General features: G+C 36.4%; 1 protein-coding gene across 2 annotated transcripts in view; it reads right to left on the bottom strand.

Moving 5' to 3' along the window:
* The window catches only part of LOC121426444, a 55,379-nt gene that overhangs the window by 13,800 nt on the left and 18,796 nt on the right, over nucleotides 1-22,783 (bottom strand). Inside the window, exons 7-16 of one of the 2 annotated variants that reach the window (XM_041622745.1) lie at nucleotides 21,985-22,014; nucleotides 20,636-20,722; nucleotides 18,285-18,419; nucleotides 17,386-17,520; nucleotides 16,464-16,598; nucleotides 13,280-13,582; nucleotides 11,177-11,410; nucleotides 7,637-7,879; nucleotides 2,510-2,556; nucleotides 175-342 (exon numbers count right to left, since the gene is read on the bottom strand). In XM_041622745.1, coding sequence (XP_041478679.1) covers nucleotides 175-342; nucleotides 2,510-2,556; nucleotides 7,637-7,879; nucleotides 11,177-11,410; nucleotides 13,280-13,582; nucleotides 16,464-16,598; nucleotides 17,386-17,520; nucleotides 18,285-18,419; nucleotides 20,636-20,722; nucleotides 21,985-22,014 — 1,517 coding nt within the window. The remainder of the gene's footprint in view (nucleotides 1-174; nucleotides 343-2,509; nucleotides 2,557-7,636; nucleotides 7,880-11,176; nucleotides 11,411-13,279; nucleotides 13,583-16,463; nucleotides 16,599-17,385; nucleotides 17,521-18,284; nucleotides 18,420-20,635; nucleotides 20,723-21,984; nucleotides 22,015-22,783) is intronic. The other variant, XM_041622746.1, reaches the window with a different exon arrangement.

Raw genomic sequence — 22,783 nt, 5'->3', positions numbered from 1 at the left:
TTGATAAAGCGCTATATAAATGCCAATTATTATTATTATTACGAAAATGACCAATTCTTAGACCAATTCTTCGGTTTACCCTCATCACAAAATGTTAAAAGTATAGCTCCCAACTTCCATTGTCAAAATAAAGGCAGTAACGCATAAATTCTTCTTTATCGTTTGAAAACTTACTTGCACAACGGTATCTTCAGTTAAGTTCTGGTCTGATGCAAATCCAGCGATACTAGTCAATTTGTCAGAGACGGATTGCAAAGCTTCTTCATCGAATCCAACTGACGTTTCTGTGATATTTGCCAATTCTTCTGATATTCCTTCTATATTTTCAGCTGTGATTGTTTTCTGTTGCAAAGAAATAACAAATTGAGCGCATCTGGCAGTCTCACCTGCATTACGCGATTCAATATAGCAGCAGTGCCATTCAAGTAATGATACAAATCTATATACGTTCATTGACCCTAAATGACATTTCACCTTGATCATGTGACCTAATACTTGTCAGTAATACTTGATTACTCCTATGTCGAAATTTCATAAACTATATATATCCATAAACTTTCACTCTAAAAAATGAAGTGCTAATTTAGCTCTTAAAGAGCGTGTATAGTGACTGCACTTCGGAGTGCTGATTTGTCTAGTTAAAATTTGAACGAGAAAAATCAGCACTCCGAAGTGCAGTCACTATACACGCTCTTTAAGAGCTAAATTAGCACTTCATTTTTAGAGTGTACATGGCTCGATACTGGACCAGATAATTTCGGTCTAATGTTAGGTCTAGGATTTGGCTAAAGTGCAGTGAGCGTTTGAGATCATGCCGGGTGGATTGCAAAAAACGCTCGACTTGATTTGTGGATATAGAATAATTATTCTATACTTTCAGATTACAATCTATAATGAAAGTGAAAGATAACATTCTAACCTTGGACATTCATCGTTGCTCAACCACCTTAGTGCCACATCAATGACAAACCAAGTCCATATCTAGCTAAGTCGAGTCGTGTACCGACATCGTATTTGGTTTGTACTCGAAATTTACAAGTTATTTGATTCGTAGTCTCATAAGCAAACTGTTGTGATGCAGCGTCTATAACCTTTGCGGTAAATCTAATATAAGAATTCATTCCAATGATCATTTGCCATATACCCAATAACCATGATGGTTATTGGGTATCTCAAATGGTCCATCTTATATTGATTTTCTTAAATGTACATGAATATTGTATTTTAATAACAAACGACATATCAATTATCCTTATCCGAATTTATTGATTTGAGGTGACATTTAACCTTGACCTAGTAACATGACATTATACTCATCTCATTTGCAATACCCGGACGTGTTTTACTTAATACCTCAGTATATTTTCTAGATTTAAAAAAAAAACTAAAGTCCTGACATCTTGTTATCTTTTTTTTTAAAAACCTGCTATTACTTTTTTTTCACACCAAAAATGATATTTGACTCTGGCCGAGTATCCATTTATGGAATAGGGAGTTATGTACTTTCGAAATTATCTTTGAAAAATAAGATCTCAACCATGGTAAAATATTGTTATATTGATAGCGTAGCATGGCAAAATTTACCCTAAATGACATTCGATTTTGAAATCGTCTCGAAACTTAACCCTGAAGCCCATGGCATGCACGATAATAAGGGATTTCAAGATGTATGTTGACGCCGCCGATCGTTAAGTTGATAGCCCCACCAATTTCCAAAAGGATAGTCCGGGGTTAACATTAAGTATGATTGTATGGGTTTAAAGGGGAAGTTAACCCTGAAGAAAACTTTGTTGTAAAAATAGAAGAAAACATAGTAAAAAATATTGGTGAAGGTTTGAGGAAAATCCGTTAAAGTGTAAGAAAGTTATTAGAGTTCAAAGTTTTGGATTTGTGACGTGATAAACGAGCAGCTGCCTCATGTGTTATGTAATATAAAATGTATTAATTTCAAATTTTGTATGGTTCCTGATGACTTAATTTTGTTTTCTTTTCATGGTCGGATGTGAAATGATTTGTCTATTGATATACAAAAGGTACAGTGAAAACTATTTTCAATTTTCTGAGAAAATGGCATTTTATTGTTTTTTTACCATTCGCTATGTAGGAATGCTGCTCGCATATGACGTCACAAATCAAATAATTGAAATTCTAATAACTTTTTAATTATTCGATGAATTTTTCTCAAACCTTCGGCAATATTTTTTATTTTTTCTGCTATTTTTATAATAAACTTTTTGTCAGACTGAACTTCCCCTTTAAGGAAATGCAGTGTGCAAGTGTGTTTAGCCCAGAAGAGATGCGATGCCGGGTATGGGGTTTAGAAGCCCAATTGTCCTTAATGGCAATAACTAATTAGTTTGGGAGGGGGTAATCACTTCATTGTATATGAAATCATCATACTGTATTAAGATGATGATGTATAGTGTGGGGGAGGGGGGGGGGGCAGAGCGGAAAGGCATAAGAAAGCAAAACAAGTGAAATGGGTGTAAAAGTGAGAATGATAACTTACATTCACTATCTCATTGATTGCTTCGTTGATGGGTTCCTTATTTGTAGCTGGAATAGATAAATGATTACCAACAATTACATATCATTTCATTTTTCATTTCATTCTTTTATTTCCATTTCCAACAATTACAGTTTCTTCTGTACATGTTGACATATATAAATAACAAACATATTTCAAATATTCCTGTACAGAAAATTATATTCAAGATTATTGCAAATCAGGTTGGAAATGGAGGAGGCTGCTAAGAAGAGCTTGTAGAGTGCAGCCTCCTAATAAAAAATAGCCTTTAAAATAGCCTTTAATAAATAGCCTTTCGATTTTTATCATGCGGTAAACGTGATCGATGGCCTATATATTGCAGTATGTTAAATGAATTCAATTAAGAGTGTTTAAACAGGTTTGGGAATAAAATAATGTAGGTCAGTGAAGATTGAAAATGATGTACAGGGGAAAAGGTACACTATGCGACGCGATTTTACAAAATATCCGAGCGAAACAAAATCACAGAGTGTGCCCCAAACTACAACGCCCTGCAACCACGACCCGGTTAAATTTAGTAGCTAAGTGTGCCCCAAACTACAACGCCCTGCAACCACGACCCGGTTAAATTTAGTAGCTAAGTGTGCCCCAAACTACAACGCCCTGCAACCACGACCCGGTTAAATTTAGTAGCTAAGAAGCTACTAAAGCTCCTTGTAATTCTATATGTGATGATAACAATAATACACATGATTTATATAGCGTCTTTTCCATTTTGATTAAATGCTCAAGGCGCTTAGAAGAGAGCAAAACGTAAAAGTAAAGAGAAGTACAAGAAAAATACATGTCTTTCAAACTTAGTACCACCCAGTTAGAATCGAACCATTCCTTCAGCCTAGGAATCTTAAGAATTTATATCTCGCCAAGATTTTACCTTGCACTGATTATTGTTGTACATCTTGACAAACTGCGAAAACCAACAAAAATAAGCTCCAAAAACTGCAGAATAAGTATGCCCAAACAATTTTGAATAAGGGCTATCCTACTCCCCACCATACTATACACAACAAAAAAGTAAGTCCCCCTAAACAAACATCAATAATTTCCGAACCCATGCGAGTTTTTAATGTATTTTTACATGAGCGTGTAGGTTATTTTTTAAGCTACCCTCTCCGTAAATGTTGTGGACGTATCTTACGTCATGCTTCAATGAGCACCGTTAGAAGTAAAAAAATTGTCACTTTTCAAAAGTCACAAGCAAAATATCATGACTTTGATTCCATTTTATTGGAGCCAATTCCACATTCTCATGAAAAATAGAAGGCTTGTAAAAAGTACTTACTAAAAGACGATACAACTTTTTTAGCTAAATTTCACGGTTGAATAAACTCAAGTCCAAATTTGCTATAATTGGGTTTTTACACATTTCTATCAATAAAAATGCTAGAATATGATGACAGTTATTTTGGGGAAGACTATCTTCAACAATATTCACCGTTTCACGGTTCAATGAACATTTATTGGAAACAAAAATTAAAAACAAATAAATTCAAATACCGTAGGCAAGTATATATTGCTTCATTTTGGTAACTAAAAATGATCTTTTCTCAACTTTTTCGTTATGTTCATGACCAATTATCATGCTTCAATGATTCAAAGGTGTCAAATTAAACATTTACGCTTGAATGAACATGTGGAATGTGATTAGCTCTTTTTTACGTTATTGGAAAAAATGCAATTTGTAACTATGGATATCTGTCACAAAACTCCTTGCACAGTTCATTTGATTTGATTTTCATGAAAATCCCGATGTTTAATGCATCAGTGAGCACACAATATTAAAAAATTATGCAAATGAGAAGAAAGTTCAAGGCCTTGGCCCCACTCTGCACCGTATCGAATGGTTATTTTAGTGTGCGCACCTTTTAGATAGTGTTACTCTGAAGCCATGTGCGAAGTTTCATGAAATAACTGTTGGCAGAAGTAACAAAAACCGTCCATGAAACAAACCCTCATTTCATATTTGTTAAAATTTTGACTTCCTCTCTCATAGACTTGTGTACATTATTGGTGCATATGTTTAAGCATACGTAACCCCTTGTTCAATATGGTGGACTTTTTTTCAAGGCTGTCTTTAGCAATGTCGTTTGGCAGTAATGTTTATCAACCTATGGGCAGAATTCTGTGCAAAAATGAAATCGATTTGTTTATTTATGGATGAGTGAGCACGCATCAAAGTGGGAAAATTGGTATTTTCAATGTCGCAGACTCATTTTAAAGATAAATTCCAGTATTGGTAACGATCTCAAAATGACTTTTTACAGAATCTTAAATAATGACCACCCAAGTGTCTGTTTGTATGAATAAAAAATATGTGCCAAAGGATTTTGGAAGAAATTGTGTAATTGCTGAGAAATAAGCAAAATAAGCGCGGATTCGGTCACTTCCGTCGGGTCTTTATTCCAGCAATAATAATACACTGTCCCACGTGTGCCTTTCTGTGTTTGTTATCTTCAGTGTGAACATTTTCAGCGTAGATTTCAAGATTTCACAAAGTTCAGTTTATGTAACTGTACCAGATCTAGATCCTCGATGATATACTGACAATTAAGCCTGGTTCTACAGACTTTCTCATGAAATCAGTGTTTACTGCAACTACTGGAATTTCTCTTTATAAAGGGTAATAAAGTGAATATTGGGGGCAAATTTAGTTTCAAATGTGTCTTTAATTGCTTTAGTTTTATCATCCATCATTTCTATTACCAAACACTTTCCGAACTTTAACCAATTTAATTGTTGAGCGAGCACATTCGAAAACTTAGGAATGAATACAATTTATACTGCATAAATGTATTCTTTTCCTAACAATTTCTCAGGATGAGCTAAATGAATGGACAAATCAATGGTGGATCCAGAATTTTAGATGGGATGGGGCCTATAATCGGGGGAGCCATCAACATTTTCAAATTTTAACATGATCTAACAAATTGTAGAAGATACTACCAAAAAACCCCTATCATGATACGTCACAATACAGGGGCTGCAGAGCAGTTTTCAAAGTGGGGGGGGGGGGGAGGGGGGCTGACCATGCCAAAAATCACAATCGTATTACATTTTTGTACTTGCTTATGGAAAAAACAAGGGGGCTGAAGGCCCCAGGCCCCTCCCCCCCCCCGCTTCCGCGGCCCCTACAATACATCATGCTCACTCAACCATGAACATACGATATCAAAATTTGGTCTGAAGTGGGTAAATGATGTATAGTAAAACAGCATAACACCATAAAATTCACCTAAAAACAATTTTTTGCCCAACTTTGTATTTGCGCAATCTGAAAAACGACTCTTCTGACTTTCAAAACTGGTCATTTTTAATTCAATCTTTAATTACTCATGCATGACTCAATTGATCAATCTCATTTTCCCCAGGAGTTGCTTAATGAGAAAACTACCCATGAAACATCATATCTCAAAATAATTCGGTTCAAAAGTTACAGCAATATGATTTTGGGGGGACTTACTTTTTTTTGTTGTGTATAGTTGCTTTGACATTTTCCGAACCTAGAAATGTACTTTCCGATGATTTTTTTATTGATTCGTGTTCCTACGGGGTCCTAGAACAAATTCTGCTTGGTTGCCCAAAGTTACCGTTTGAAATTCTTTCTTTGCATAAATCCATAATGGCCGTCGACTATACACTCAAACATGTCAAATGGCAGACAGCGGAGGAAATTATCAAATATCAATATTGTGTTCTTGCTTTCAAAATGATAGGACATCAGCCTATCTGCAGGATCTGGAACCACTTATCTGCCAACTTAATGAAATATAACTTATAAAACCCAATATTCTGAAAAATATCCCCTTCAAATTCCTTGCCCAAGGACGGACTATAAAAGAAACAAGTGGAATGCCTCTGGCCGTCTCACCTGCATCACGCGGTTCAATATAGCAGCAGTGCTGACTTTGAATACTATAACTCGCACAAGATGTTCAGTGATACATGGTTACTTTTATGTCCACTTTTTATGAACGAGACCAATAAACTTACAGAGATATGATGGTTATTATAAAAAAACCCAACATGGCCAAAGTTCATTGACCATACATGACCTTTGACCTTGATCATGTGACCTGAAACTCGCACAGGATGTTCAGTGATACTTGATTACTCTTATGTACAAGTTTCATGAATCAAATCCATAAACTTTCATAGTTTTGATGGTAATTCAACAGATAAACCCAATTCGGCCAAAGTTCATTGACCTTTGACCTTGGTCATGTGACCTGAAACGCGCACAGGATGTTCAGTGATATTTGATTACTCATATGTCCAAGTTTAATGAACTAGACTAATAAACTTTCAAAGTTATGATGGTAATTCAACAGATACCCCCGATTCGGCCAAAGTTCATTGACCCTAAATGACCTTTGACCTTAATCATGAGACCTGAAACTTGCACAAAATATTCAGTGATGCTTGATTACTATTATGTCCAAGTTTCATGAATCATATCCATAAACTTTCAAAGTTATGATGGGAATTCAACAGATATCCCCAATTCGGCCAAAGTTCATTGACCCTAAATGACCTTTGACCTTGGTCATGTGACGTGAAACTCATGCAGGATATTTAGTGATACTTGATTAACCTTATGTCCAAGTTTCATGAACTAGGTCCATATATTTTCCAAGTTATGATGACATTTCAAAAACTTAACCTCAGGTTAAGATTTCGATGTTGATTCCTCCAACATGGTCTAAGTTCATTGACCCTAAATGACCTTTGACCTTGGTCATGTGACATGAAACTTTAAAAGGATGTTCAGTAATACTTGATTAACCTTATGGCCAAGTTTCATGAACTAGGTCCATATACTTTCTAAGTTATGATGTCATTTCAAAAACTTAACCTCAGGTTAAGATTTGATGTTGACGCCGCCGCCGTCGGAAAAGCGGCGCCTATAGTCTCACTCTGCTTCGCAGGTGAGACAAAAACTAAGGTAGGTATAAGTACCACTTATGTAATATAGAAAATTATGATATTAAGCTAAATATAAATACAAATTTTGTAGAAATTATAGTAAGATAGAAATGTGTATAGAAAATTATTGAAATTATTGAAGCATGATAGAAATGTAGCACTTACCATTGGTGCACATCGCCCCTTGCCATCCCAGTTTACAGGTGCACACTGGGGATTCCCGTACGATGTAACACGTTCCCCCGTTCTCACACGGCCAATTATAACACGTCATATAAGCCACCGGTTCTGCTCGACCTTCGCCGCTGTAGTCACCGTCGCCGGAACCGCTCCCTTCCACCATGTCCTCGTCGTCGGTGAGGATGCCGAGCGTCGTGGGCATCTCGCTGTCGATGTCGACGGTTGCGCCTGGATGGGGGAGAGCATAGCAGTGTTTGAGCTATGAGGTTATTTTCTTTTAGCCGTTCTCCCCAGATTTCTGGTATTGACATATTGCAAACATTATTTACCGGTTGCATAGCAGGTAAATGTTGTTTCGTTTATGTTCGTAAACTTTGCTGGAGTGCTTAGACAATGCTATGGAGGTCCCCTTGGGTTCGAAGCCTCCATGGAATGTAATTAAAAGTGCATAGGTGCATTGGGGCGCGGAAAGAAGGGATAATATGCGGTAAGGATACATTGGGTGTATCATTCTACCTTGTTCTCTTTGTCACGACACGACATTATGAAGCCGTCCGCAGTTGTTTTTTGTCGAAATGAAAATCAAAGAAAGCCAGACTGGGCTCTTAAACGAGCTTAATTAGCTAATATCTTCAAAGCTGGGTAGAATATAAACGAAAACCAGCGTGACCTCAGCAACATACAAATAGCCAAAATAGAGGAAGTAAGCAAAGACGAGTTCAAGTTTCGACGCAGGGGTTACGAGAAACAATACAAATTAAATTCGAAGGTGTTGAGGAAAATCAAGCGAGCTGATGTCCTACTGAGTGAAGAACATGACGGAGCAAAAGCAAAAGCAAGATCAAAACTAGCTGAAGGTATGGAATTGGAGTACGGTAGACGAGTACGTGAAAACGACTTGGCCGACGATTCAGATGACGAGAAGCGGATCATGAGAGCGGAAGCTAGGGCCCAAAGAAAGAAAAAGGAAGAAAAGCTTCTTCAGAAAAAAGAGAGTGTCCCGATTCTCTCCATACCGTCCCTATTTTGAGGCTCATCAGCAGCACAGCCATTCTTATTCAGGATCTGCCTTCGTTGTCAACATCTCGCCATGTGCGGCGAAGAGAAACCCGGGTCATGCGGCAAACCTGGTCATTGGAGGGCAGAATGCAAGGAAACCGGAACAAGTTATGCCAGTCCCGTGCAAAGTCAATTTAACAAGCTAAGTGATACTATTTCTCGGCTAAAATATCAAGACACATTTTCCCCTTTATTAGTAAAAAACAAAAACAACAACCCCCAAAACATTTTGTCACCCTTAGGGTTATGGTTAGAATTTGAACGGACCTTGAATTTGATGCACAATAGAGCTTCATTAAATATACTTCGTACTCTAGATATATGTTTAAATGGTCCATGAACGAAGTATTCAAATGTCAACATTATTTACCGATTTTTTTTTTCATATTGGGCATTGACCCTCCCCTATATTATGACACACACGAACTACTTTATCTTGCCTCTCGACCCTATTTCTCTTTCCCCTCCCCTTTCCCGCTGGACACATAATCGTTTTTTTCTCTCCCCAATTTTTTAATGTTCCCTTCTCCCCCTAACATGCCTAACCTATGTAGTTACTGCCCCCTTGTCTTTCCTTGTAATTCAAACTTATTTTGCCGTTCTTCATAATGGTCTAGATTGTCTTACTTTACTTTTAATTACATACGATTAAGATTACTATAAATTTATCCTAAGGGACTTACAATTACAAGCTTCGCTTTTTAATAAGTCCCTCATTTTCATTTTCACATGCTAACTGTGATCTATAATTTGTCCTAATCACCAAAATGTATCTGGAACAAAAATAATTTTATATATATTCCATCTATTTCCTACGAATTTGTTAATTAATTATTGAAGTATTCTTATGACACTTATTCTATTTTGTACATTCATACATATGTATGTATATATCTGTTTGTTATGTTTATTATCAGAAAATGGAAGTGAAATAAACTAAACTGAAACTAAACTGATATATCCAAGAGGCGAGACATAAATGAAATCTTTCGTCAGGGAACTAGTGAAATTAGGCCATCCATATCCGTAAAATCATAGCATGTATTACATAAAATTAGCCTAAGAACAGCACATTCTTATGGTTAAATTCGAAGATTTGATGTTGTGATATTGTAGGAAAGTCTTTCTTAAACAAGTGGAATGACTCTGGCGGTCTCACCTGCATCACGCGATTCAATATAGCAGCAGTGCTGACTTTGGAAACTGCTATAACATAATTATTCCCCCAAGACACAATTCATATAATAATACAATACTACGTTCATTGACATGTGACATTGATCATGTGACCTAAAACTTGTCAGTGATACTTGATTAGCCCTATATCCACACTTTATACACTATCTATAAACTTGAAAGTTATGACAGCAATCTAATAAATACCTCTAAAATGGCCAAAGTTTATTGACCTTAAATGACCTTTGACTTTGGTCATGTGATCCGAAACTCGTACGGGATGTTAAAAAATACTTGAATACTCTCATGTCCAAGTTTCATGAATCAGATCTATAAACTCCCAAAGTTATTCAACAGATGCCGCCACATGGTGAAAGTTTATTGAACTTTGACGTTGGTCATGTGGCCTAAAATTCGCAGAGGATGTTCAGTTATACTTGTTTACTCTTTATGTCCAAGTTTCATGAACTAGTCCAATAAACTTTGAAAATTTATGATGGTAATTCTACAAATACCCCCAATTTGACCAAAGTTCATTGACCTACATGTAAATGACCATTGACCTTAATTATGTGACGCGAAACTCAAGCAGGATGTTTGGTCATACTTGATCAACCTTGTCCAAGTTTCATGAACTAGATTCATATATTTTCTAAGTTATGATGATATTTCAAAAACTTAACCTTGGGTTAAGATTTTGTGGTTGATTCCCCCAACATGATCTTAGTTCATTGACCCTAAATGACCTTTGACTTTGGTTATGTGACCTTGAACTCAGGCAGGATACTCGGCAATACTTGATAAACTTTATGGTCACGTTTCATGAACTATGTCCATATACTTTCTAAGTTATGCTGCAATTTCACAAACTGAACCTTCGGTTAAGAATTGGTGTTGACGCCACTGCCGCCGTCGGAAAAGAGGCGCCTATTTACTCTGCTATGCAGGTGAGACAAAAAACTGCCCATACTTCAAGATGCATTAAAAGTACGATCATTTACATCACGTAAGTTTGTTCAAGTTCTAGATCAAGTTGACATTATGTGTATAGGCGTAATAATTTATTTCATTAAATTATTAGAAATAGGGCATTGGAAAAACAACTATAATCATTGTATTGTGTCTGTGGTTAATTCACACTCATTCACACCAAGCAATGATTTTTCATATCATCTCAAAGGTCAAAAAGAAAATCTGATATTTTTTTCAATGCAAATTAATGTGGCATGTATGATAGAAATGTATACAGAATTTTTTTTATAATAAGTATGAAAGTATTGTAACACTTACCCTCCGCGCAGATTGCCCCTTCCCATCCCAGTGTGCATGCGCACATGGGGGTATCCCGTACCATGTAACACGTTCCCCCGTTTTCACATGACCAATTATCACACGTCGGATCAACCGCCTGGTCTGGAGAAACTTCACCGCCGCCGCCGGAACCGCTCCCTTCCACCATGTCCTCATCGTCGGTGAGGATGCCGTCTGTCGCGGGCATCTTGTTATCGATGTCGATGGTTTCGCCTGGTTGGGGAGAGCAAGACGGGGTTTGAGTTGTTTTAGGAGTCTCATCATTAATTCTTATGATCAGACACATGGGTTATTAGGGGGGTATCCACTCGTGAATGGAAGTGGCCCCCCGGGGCAAGACCACTGTTTATTAAGGCTGATATTCATAAGGATTCAAATTCAAATTTATTTATATCACTTCCATCAAACAAAAACTAATTGTGTACCATATGTAAACATAAGTATTTGTATCCGTTGCAAATATAAAATTAATAATACACATGTTGTGAAAAAAAACACATAGAGAATGTGGGCAACACATAGAAATTAAATTAAGATGGAAATGGAGGGACCCACTAAAAAGCAATGCTTGTACAATGTGGGCCCCTCAAAAAATAGATAATAATAGATAATAACCAGTCATATGTAAAATTGTGTATTATGAATACTGATCGTTCAAACATAGCACATGACCTACAGAGAAATAATGTAAAATAAAAACGAAGGACCATGATCCTTGAAAATACATATTAAGGTTCATTATATGTATATACATACATATATATATATATTTATACATACACACACACACACACACACACCCTCACACACACACACACATATATATATATATACATATATATATATATATATATATATATATATATATATATATATATATATATAAGGCTTCCCTCAAACATAGCTGTAAATTTCAAACACAAGTAAAACTTGTACAATATATAAGTAAACAAATGTAATGAGCACACTGTATGGACTAGCAAATACATTTCACGCTTGTAAAAGTGAATTTATAATCAAGCACTTAAAACAAAAAGTATGAGGCCTTATAGATGAGTAATCTATAGTGACCAGCTTGAAACATAGACTGTATATATGGCATAATATGAATTCACAGGGATCGATAAAAGAAAAAAACATGTGACAAGATTAGCTATGTGTATAATGGTGTATTTTGAAGTAATGCAAATTACAGTATCAGTGATATCATATACGCAAAAATCATGATCAAGAATATATACTATCACGAGTCATACATGATACAGCTTCATATCGAAAAATGTTACAAACATTAACAATCGCAATCGATAAGTAGGTTCATGATGATAAGTTAATAAAGCTCTTTCAACACAAAACCGGTGGGAGAATTTAAGCAGGCAAGTTTCGATCTAGGTCAATGGATTATTTCTGGCCATACACAATGTTAATGTGTCAATGGCTTATTCTCCCCTCGAAATGGGAGTTTGTGAGGTTTCAAGTTGTTTTATCAATTATATATATATATATATATATATATATATATATATATATATATATATATATATACATATATATAGTAAAGAAATGGATGAAGAGAACAATGGTAGGCGTAGATTAACTCAAGGTTCCCCAGAGCTATCTACCCTTTGGAAAAATTGGTGATGCCGAAAAAATGTTTCTGGCGGGAATCGAACCCGGGCCCCCAGCTTTGAACGCCGATGCCTTAACCACTAGACCACAGAGACGGGTAAATTGTTAGGGCGACCCCGATCAAATTGACCGTCAGATAGACAGATTTTCGTAGTTGAATAGGAAAGTGCTTAAAAAGTCTCGCTTTGATATGTATATAAATAGTTGATTATAGTTGGTTATCCGTGCCCTAATTATATAACTAAAAACAAGTGTTGGTGTACAGAGCTCCTCCTTGATCTCTCAATAAAAAAAAAAGAAAAAGAATATCCGTCAGTACTGATGAAATTAGTAATTGGCCGTATAAATGAGTCTCTGTATTAAGGTTATTATTTTTTTTTAAGAATAGAATATGGGGAAGCACATTGAACCGATCAAATTATATCACCCTCAAAGCTGGTAAAATGTAAATACCTGTTGAACAGACGACCCCGGCATCCTCATCGTGTTCACAGTTATGAACGCCGATTCCAAGATTAGCACATTCAAGGAGATTTGTTTCATTTCCAGTGCACAATACATCATCCAGGAGGATATCACCTGACCCTTGTCCGAAGTTAGCGTATCCATATGCCGTGCCAGGGCCCAATCCAAGACTTTGACAGACAACTGTAGCATCAGTATCATCCCATGAGTCATCACACACAGTACCCCATCTTCCATTGATGTAGACCTCAACTCTCCCTTCTTCTGAAGTACTTCCGTTGACCAGTCGCACTAAATGACATAGCCATGAAATAAATAATAATAAAAGCAAAATAAAAAAGGCGCGAGTGGCACAATTATCCTCCACCTCTTTAAGTATCTGAAAACAAATCGAGATTATTAATTTTACTTCCAGTACATGATACATCATCTAGGATGATATCACCTGAACCTAGTCCGGAGTGAGCGTTTCCTCGTGCAATTCTTGGACCAAATCCAAGGCTTTGACAAAAAAAAAAAAAAAAAAAACCGTAACATCAGTATTTCACAAGTCATCGCAGACCGTACCCCATCTTCCGTTGGTGTAGACCTCAACTCTCCCTTCATTTGAATCCGTTCACCAGTCGCGCTAAAGGAAATAGACATTAACTAATTAATCAACAGCGGGATTGGGCGCCACAGTTATCCGTCAACATTTTGAATATCTAAAAAAACTGCTTAAAAACAAACGTTATCTTTCTCTTTTATTTCGTGCTATAAAGTTTGAATATCTGGGGAGCGTTTCATCAATATCTTCATCCGACAAGTTGTCAGATCTGACATCTTTCCATGATTTTGATTGACTGAGAGGCACTGTTCCTATGGTAACTGTCGGATAAAATGTCCGACAAGTCCTTTCATGAAACGCCCCCTCCCTGAATTTCTGAATATCTTTATCTAAACAAAGAACTGGAGCATCTGTATCTTCCCATTAGTCATCACACACAAAACCCCACCTTCCGCTGCTGTAGACCTCAACCCTCCCTTTGTTTGAAGTACTTCCATTTAAACCAGTCGCTATACATGAACTAACAAACAGATTAGATACATTTACAGAATGGGAACCTTGCATAAATGATTACCGACGCATGGCAAGCCATGCCTCCGGTAAATCTGCCATGCGTCCGGTAATTGCTTATGCATGACAAATTTACCGGATGCATGGCTAACCGGGAAAATTGAGATTTCAGATCTAGTAGATTTCATACCTTAAAAGAGGGACATTCTAAACACTATTTTAACAGGATCCGATTGATGCTAGCGCGAAGCGCGAGCAGAAACAAAATTGAGATCTCAGACCTAAAAACAAGACACTCTATTCATGTTTTGTAAATTAGAAAAAAAATGGGTAAATTGGTTTTGAGAGTGAAGCGCCTGTATTCTATTTTTTTTTAAGTTCGGTCTGAAACTTTACAGTCCTAGCACGTTTTAAATAAAAAAAAATTAAAGCTCCGAACCGGAATTAACATGCATGGCGTGTTTAGATTTAGTAGAATAGGGAATTCTAAACACACTTTTGTAAAACTGAAAATCAATGAAGCGAGCGCGTATCGCGAGCTGAATATATTTAATATATGATCCGAAAAAGAGTGAATTCAAGCATTATTTCAAGGACAAGGATTTTTCTAAAGACAATGTGTTATTATATGAAAATTACAAATATCTTTCTGTTCCTTTTCCTAAGCGCAAGATGAAACTTGTCAATATTCAAAGTGGAGGGGAGGGGGTTCCTACAAACCGTCATTCATTTTTATGACATTTCTGTCATTTTTCATACGTTCCAGAATTCCAGGTGGTGCTGTAAATGGAAGATAATACACGCAGTACCCCAAGAAAAAATCTGGGGTTTTTACCCCCAGCACCCCCACAGACTTCACAGGGCCATGATCTTTGGGTGTGTTCAGTGTCGATTATCAAATTTAGACGGCAACAAAAATTAGGATTAAAAACTACATTCCAACACACCGGTCCCGATCAGCGGTGCACTGTTCAGTGTCGAAAATATAAAGCTGATAATTAGTCTGTGGTATAGAGCCAGCCACAGTATAAAGTGAATCAAGTCTAAGTACTTCAAAATTTGCATTTAAATGCACTCTGCGAATTGCAAAAATTTAGGGTCTGCGCCTGCAAACTGTTTTTTGTGGGTATATTCTCACATCGTCACTGTACATTGAACAAAAAGCAGCATGATATACATTAAGATTCAACATAAACAATTCGACAACATTATATAAGTATAGCAAGAAAGCACTTTAGATTTTTGATAGCAAGCAACGTAATGCCTAAATTGACTTTTCAATCATCTTTTTGCAACCCCCCCCCCCGGAAAAAATGTTGCAAACAAGCTTAAGTGCGCAGTTTGACTCATCACAAGAAAGACCAATTCTGGCAGCTGTTTCTGTAGGCTTCCACGACGAGAACAAATTAAAAGACTTTTAAAAGGTTTCATTTGCGATGGTGAATGTCGTAAAATGTGAGCTGATCGCGTTTACAAACGCATCTCGATATTTAAATTTTCCTCACGATTTGAAAGACGTTTACTTTTACGACTGAGAATGAAGCACAATGTAACACACACTTATCTACGTTTTGTAATCACTTTTTTCTATCATGAATGATGCTGCCATTTAAATTTGGAAATCTAGATTGAGCACACCTTTTGATAACTATATTTATTCGTTTGTACCTCTATCATGCCAAATAGATTTTAAAAAAAAATAAACAAAAGGTTCATCCTTGGATACATGTACAGTTTAGTGCTTTCGGCTAACTAAATCCTGACTTCAAAATGCGAAAAATGTACGAAAAATGACGTAGAAAGTATATTTAACATGTTTACAGTGTGCCTAGTAAGTCCGGCAATGGAATACAAAAAATAGGGTCGGTAAGTTGGAAGGTAAAACGTGTTCTAGAAATATGAGAAGAAAAGGAGAATAATGCACAGTTTTGAAAGTGGATGATGGAGTTAAACATGATAAAAGATCATGATCAAATGGTCATTATTAAGATTTTGTACATGGTTGATTTGTTTGTACAAAATTTTGGGGTGATGCCCCCTCCCCACCCCCGCTCTCCAGTTTTGCGGGACCAGATATAATAGTTTTGAAATTGTATTCCGTTTATTACAACTCACCATTAGAATTGCTTGCTTGAGTACTTTGAGATTCCATAGATGATTGAACTGACTGGGCTATCGGAGTAGTAACAGATGCTGAAGACTGTTGTGAAGAACTGAAACCTCCACCAGAACTCCAGGTGATTGAAGGGTCTACGTTCATACGAAAAATTACGTAGACAAGTCTACATGTTTACAGCATACCCAGTAAGTCCGGCATAGGAGCTTTTATTTTAATCGATTAGAACATAATTATATAAAGTAGATTAACCAGCTTAAAATCATGTCTCTTTCTCTGAACAGTCCGGTGTATAATTGAGCAAGGTGTCATTAGGAGAAGAAAAACAATGTTCATGTGGGGCATCTAGACCAGTTCTTACGCTGGACAAGAACATATAGGTAAACAGGCTGTACCCTGAACCTTAACCGGTGAGGAGGTCCCTTTTTCAAAATGGCCGCCAAATTTTCAGAAAAAGGGAGTTTCCTTACTTTGATTTTTCACATAAACATTAAGTTGCTACAGAATTAATGGCATATGAAAGATAATAAATCCTACAACTTGATACTATTCATAAAAGATGAAAGATCATGTGGCTAAAATTTTAAGAAGAAAACTGCGTTTTTAAACATTTTCCCCCTACATTGAAAGATTGCATAAACGTGATTTTGCATAAATGTAAGATAAACACAGACACATTTCCCTAAATATGCTACAGAAAACCTAAAGAGATTTTGACCGTTTTGAAAGGTGATGAGATTGAAGATGAAAAAAAATACGATAAGATGGTAAATTTTAGGTTTTGTAAAAGGCTGATATATTTATTTGTTTATTTCATTTTTTTTCTAAAGTTGGGGTTGAAGCCCTCTCCCTCCCGCTCCCCGGTTCCGCGGCCCCAAATAAGGGTGTCAAAATGGTATCCCGCCGTTTTATTAAACTCACCATCAAAATTGCTTGCTTGACTATTTCGAGATTCCATAGATGAATCAACCGACTGGGCTATTGGAGTAGTGACAGATGCTGAGGACTGTTGTGGAGAACTGAAATCTCCATCAGAACTCCAGGTGATTGAAGGGTCTACGTTTATACGAAATGACACAAAAAGTCCATTTAACATGTTTACAGTATGCCCAGTAAGTCCAGCATAGGAGCTTTGTTTAAGATCGATCAGAACATAATTATATAAAGTAGATTTACCAGCTTAAAATGCATGTCTCTTTCTCTGAACAGTCTGGATTATAATTGAGCAAGGTGTCATTAGGAGAAGAAAAACAATGTTCATGTGGTGCATCTAGACCAGTTCTTACGCTGGACAATAATATACATGTTTGAGGTAATCACGCTGTATCCTGATTCTTTACCGGCGAGGAGGCTTTTTTTCGAAATGGCCGCTAAATTTTCAAAAAAAAAGTTTTCTTACTTAGATTTTTCACATAAACATTCAATTGCTACAGAATTAGTGTCATATAAAAGATGATATATCCTACAACTTGGTATTATTCATGAAGGAAGAAAGTTTTAAGGAGAAAACTGCATTTTTAAAAATCCCCCCCAAATTGAAAGATTGCATAAACATGATGTTGCATAAATGTAAGAAAAACACAGACATTGCCTCAAGAATGCTACAGAAAACCTAAGAGATAGACCCGTTTTGAAAGAAGGTGATGGGTTGAAGATGAAAAAAAAAACACAATAAGATGGTAACTTTTACGTTTTTGTAAAAGGCTTATATATTAATTTGTTTTACAAAAGTTGGGGGTGAAGCTCCCCCCCATCCCGCTCCCGTTCCGCGGCCCAAGATAAGGTGTGTCAAAATGGTATCCCGTTTTATTAGAACTCACCATCAAAATTGCTTGCTTGAGTACTTCGAGATTCCATAGATGAATGAACTGACTGGGCTATCGGAGTAGTGACAGATGCTGAAGACTGTTGTGGAGAACTGAAATCTCCATCAGAACTCCAGGTGATTGAAGGGTCTACGTTTATACGAAATGACACAAAAAGTCCATTTAACATGTTTACAGTATGCCCAGTAAGTCCAGCATAGGAGCTTTGTTTAAGATCGATCAGAACATAATTATATAAAGTAGATTTACCAGCTTAAAATGCATGTCTCTTTCTCTGAACAGTCTGGATTGTAATTGAGCAAGGTGTCATTAGGAGAAGAAAAACAATGTTCATGTGGTGCATCTAGACCAGTTCTTACGTTGGACAATAATGTACATGTATGAGGTAAACATGCTGTATCCTGAAAATCTGGTCGAAATTCCAACGGGGCATCATTCTTCTTTAAAGGTCAAGTCCACCTCAGAAAAATGTAGATGTGGATCAACAGAGAAAAATCAGACAAGCACAATGCTGAAAATGTCATCAAAATCGGATGTAAAATAAGAAAGTTATGTGGAGGGAACAAAACCAACATTTTTGCATTCCAAAGTACTCCTCGCTCCTTTGCGATCCTGATAATGGGGATGTGTTTGTATCCATGCATGGTCACATGCCTGTAACACGGATGGGTTTTTTTTAGATGAAGGGGTGCGTAAGTCATGAAAATGGCATTTGATACCGTTTGCAGGAAAAATGGTCCAGCTTATAATGCAGTACATTTGGACAAAACCGTAGAAGTGTGGCTTTGGTGAAAGCATTTATATTTATAAACCTAACCCTTTAAACATTACGGACATAGGTCATGGCAGTGTGTAGTAACGAACAAGGTATGTTTATCAATTATACAGTAATTGCAAGCGCGAAGTGCGAGCTTAAATTTAGTACAATTTAGACCTAAAACCGGTACATTTTATGCACTATGAAATTTATGGTTATCATTCTTTAATAAATCTTGTGCGAGCGAAAAATGTGAGCTGGAAATTGTTAATATTCCCGATTTTTTTTTGTTAACCATGATTAGGATCGTAATATCTACTTAAACAATTATGCGAGGTCACTGGACATCCTGAGTATTTCTTGTAAAAATCAACAGGATGGGTATGACCCTGCACAGATACGCGAGCTGAATTTTTTTAATGCTCCGATCTGGACTTCCCTCGTGCCTGGCAGCGATGCCTTTGGTACACTCCAAAAAAGGATTGGTCAAAATTACCAATCTGTTGGTTAATATGTGTCCGACCGATAAAATTGGTCAAAAGCAACCAAATTATTGGTTCAAATCGACCAAACTTTTGGTTGATATTGACCAATTTTATCATTCGGATAGATATTAACCAACAGATTGGTCATTTTTACCAATCCTTTTTAAGAGTGTAAAATTAACATAAAGTTAATACAATCGATTATTTTAGAATGGGTATTTGTAGGGGCGGCCCCAGGAAATCTTGATGAGGGAAATGAAGGGAGATGACAAGACGAACTTGAAGGGAAATGTCATAAATAGCTTTCTCAATATAGGATTATTATTATTTTTAACTATCCATGTCTCTCACTCTTGTTTATTCCATATTATTTTTCTTCCCCTTTTCCTCATGTTCCCACATCTCACTTCTTGGAATTCGTGGAGCGACGCCCCTGGTATTTGTGCAAGCTTTTGATTGCTATAATTTATCCCAGTCCATCCTACCTCTAAACGGTATTTAGAAAATCGTAGTTTCTATTATAAATTGAAAAAAAACTCGCTTCTGGGTCAAAATCTGGGAAATAGTCATCACATCGTTGGGGGCGTCGTGGTCTAGTGGTTCTGACTTTCGCTTTACAAACAGAGCTTTGTGAGTTCGAATCCTAGACGTGTCCCCCCTAAATTTGAGGAGGGGTGGGGGACGGCCCCCCCCTAAATTTGTTGTTGATGACCTTGTTTTTTTTTTTTTTTTTTTTTTTTTTTTGCTTGCTTGTCAATTTATTTTCCTACGCCCCCCTTACAATTTTTGGGTAGAAAACCTTTTTTTTTTCTTTTTTTGCTTGTCAAAATTTTTTGGGTTGTCCCCTCCTAAAATTTGTGGCTTCCGCCGCCAATGTCCACACTATGCTGCACTCGACCCAGGTGAGGTAAATGAATAACGGTAGGAAGTAATTCCTCAAAAAGCTGTGCGCATCAGAATCGGTAGAAAGCTTAGCCGGGGATTTAGAGGAGCGCCTTGAGCACCTAGCAAGGTGTATATGTGCGCTATACATATCATATATTATTATTATTTATCATATATTTATTTATGTATAAAGAATCAGAGGGAAGTAACATACTCACCATTGGATATGCTAGTGTCAGGTGTTGGTGACTGTTGTGGAGAACGGATGTCCGCACTGGAACTCCAGGAGAATGAAAAATCTACATCTGTATAGGGAAAAAGCCTGTGTTAATCAACAAGTAAAAGTCCATGTTCCATGTTCTCAGTGTGACCAGTGAGTCCGGCAAAGGAAAGTTTCTCTAGAAATATCGGTCTAGACACGTTATTAAAACGGTTAAAATTTTATGTAAAGTAGATGAAATAGCTTTTAAAGCATTATTTCTTTTCTCTGAGAAAGTGCATGAAGTATGAAACTCTTGACACCAGTTAAAATATTTATATGAAGAACGTTTGACTGTCTGGTTTCATAAAGACTACAAAATGCACAATTTCTATATAACAACTTTACTATCAGCACCAAAATCTTATTTCAAAATATTCTTATTTCAAAATAATCTTATTTCAAATTATTATCATATGACCTATCTTAAAACGGGCCCCTAAAATAACTGAAAAGTCTGTAAATTCAAAACAGGAAACGTTTCATTTAAAATATGTATAAAACCTGAAAAATAAGGGGAAAAAAGGTCAGCAGGGTGTTTCATAAAGCTGATCGTAAAGTTAAGAGTGACTTTAAGATAGACTGGTGATCCCTTTGTGTGGTAAGTGGTATATTGAATTGGCGATGGTATAGCGCGTAAGAAAGGATCACCAATCAATCTTTAAGGACAAGTCTACCCCAACAAAAACTTGATTTGAATAAAAGAAAAAAAATCAACAAGTGTAACACTAAAAATTTTATCAAAATCGGATGTAAAATAAGAAAGTTATGACATTTTAAAGATTCACTTCATTTCACAGAACAGTTATTTGCACATCTCGGTCGGTATGCAAATGAGTCAACTGGTGACATCACTCACTATGTCTTTTGTATTTTATCATATGAAATATGAAATATTTTGATTTTCTCGTCATTGTCATGTGAAATGAAGTTTCATTCCTCCCTGAACACATGGAATTCCATTATTTTAACATTTTGTGCTTCAGGCAAGGAGGTCCTAATCATCAAATTCGTAAAATTGAAATATTGTATAATTCAAACACTAAAAAAAAAGAAATAGTGAGTGAAATCATCGAATCTCTCATTTGGATGTAACTGGCTTGTTCATATAACTATTTTGTTAAAAATAAGCGAAACTTTGAAATGTCATAACTATACTATTTTACATCCGATTTTGATGAAATTTTCACCATTGTGCTTGTCTGATTCTTCTCTATTAATTCAAATCAACATTCTTCTGAGGTGGACTCGACCTTCAAGTCGCTCTTAACTTACGAACAGCCTTATAAAACGACCCCCAGGACTTACTTGGTTCCGAAGAGCATTCATTAAGGGGATCTGCGAATAAGTAGGAAACAAACATTGTCTTATAAGATCATCTCAATATATACATGATAAATGTACATGCACATGAAGGTATAAATAAAAAAAATAGTTGGATAGTCATATGGAAAACAAAATGGGCAAAACCACGTGGTCCTACTTTAATACTATTGCCATATAAATTGTTCAATAGATAGCACTGTACTCTCATGAGCAGTAGTGGCGTTATGAGCTTAAAACTTTGAGGGGGCCGGATATGACGTATCGGGCAATTCTTTCTTTTACGTTGTAAGCGAGCGAAATTCTTTATTACAAATAATATATTTTTTTCATTATATTCAGAAAGTAATATCGTGTTTCAACCTTCTTTACATTGCTTTCCGTTTTTTGTTTACTTTCTCTTGGTCGTGAATTAAATGGGGGGGGGGGACCCCAATGTCCCCCTTTTGTACGTCATTGATGAGATGCATGAATTGTACCTCAGTCACGTTTGCTGTATGGCGAGTCGAAAACTCTGTAGCTGTTTCAACAATTAATTAGCTTCCCATTATTCATTTTAGAGAGTGTACAGATACATGTATGTTAGTTGCGTGCTTTACATTGGAATCGAATGTCATTTTTCTTCTTTCGGATTCCTCCTCTCCTTTCTCATTCTCTCCCTTCTACACATTTTCTCCATCACCACTTTCCTTCCATCTCCCTTCAAATTTCCCTTCTTGAAATCTTTTTGTGTGTGTTTTTTAAAGGTTCTTTTCGTAATTTTTACAAAAAATGTATCATGCAT

The sequence above is a fragment of the Lytechinus variegatus genome, chromosome 13 (assembly GCF_018143015.1).
Source record: "Lytechinus variegatus isolate NC3 chromosome 13, Lvar_3.0, whole genome shotgun sequence".
NCBI lineage: Eukaryota > Metazoa > Echinodermata > Echinoidea > Temnopleuroida > Toxopneustidae > Lytechinus > Lytechinus variegatus.
This window is presented reverse-complemented; position numbering and strand designations above follow the sequence as displayed.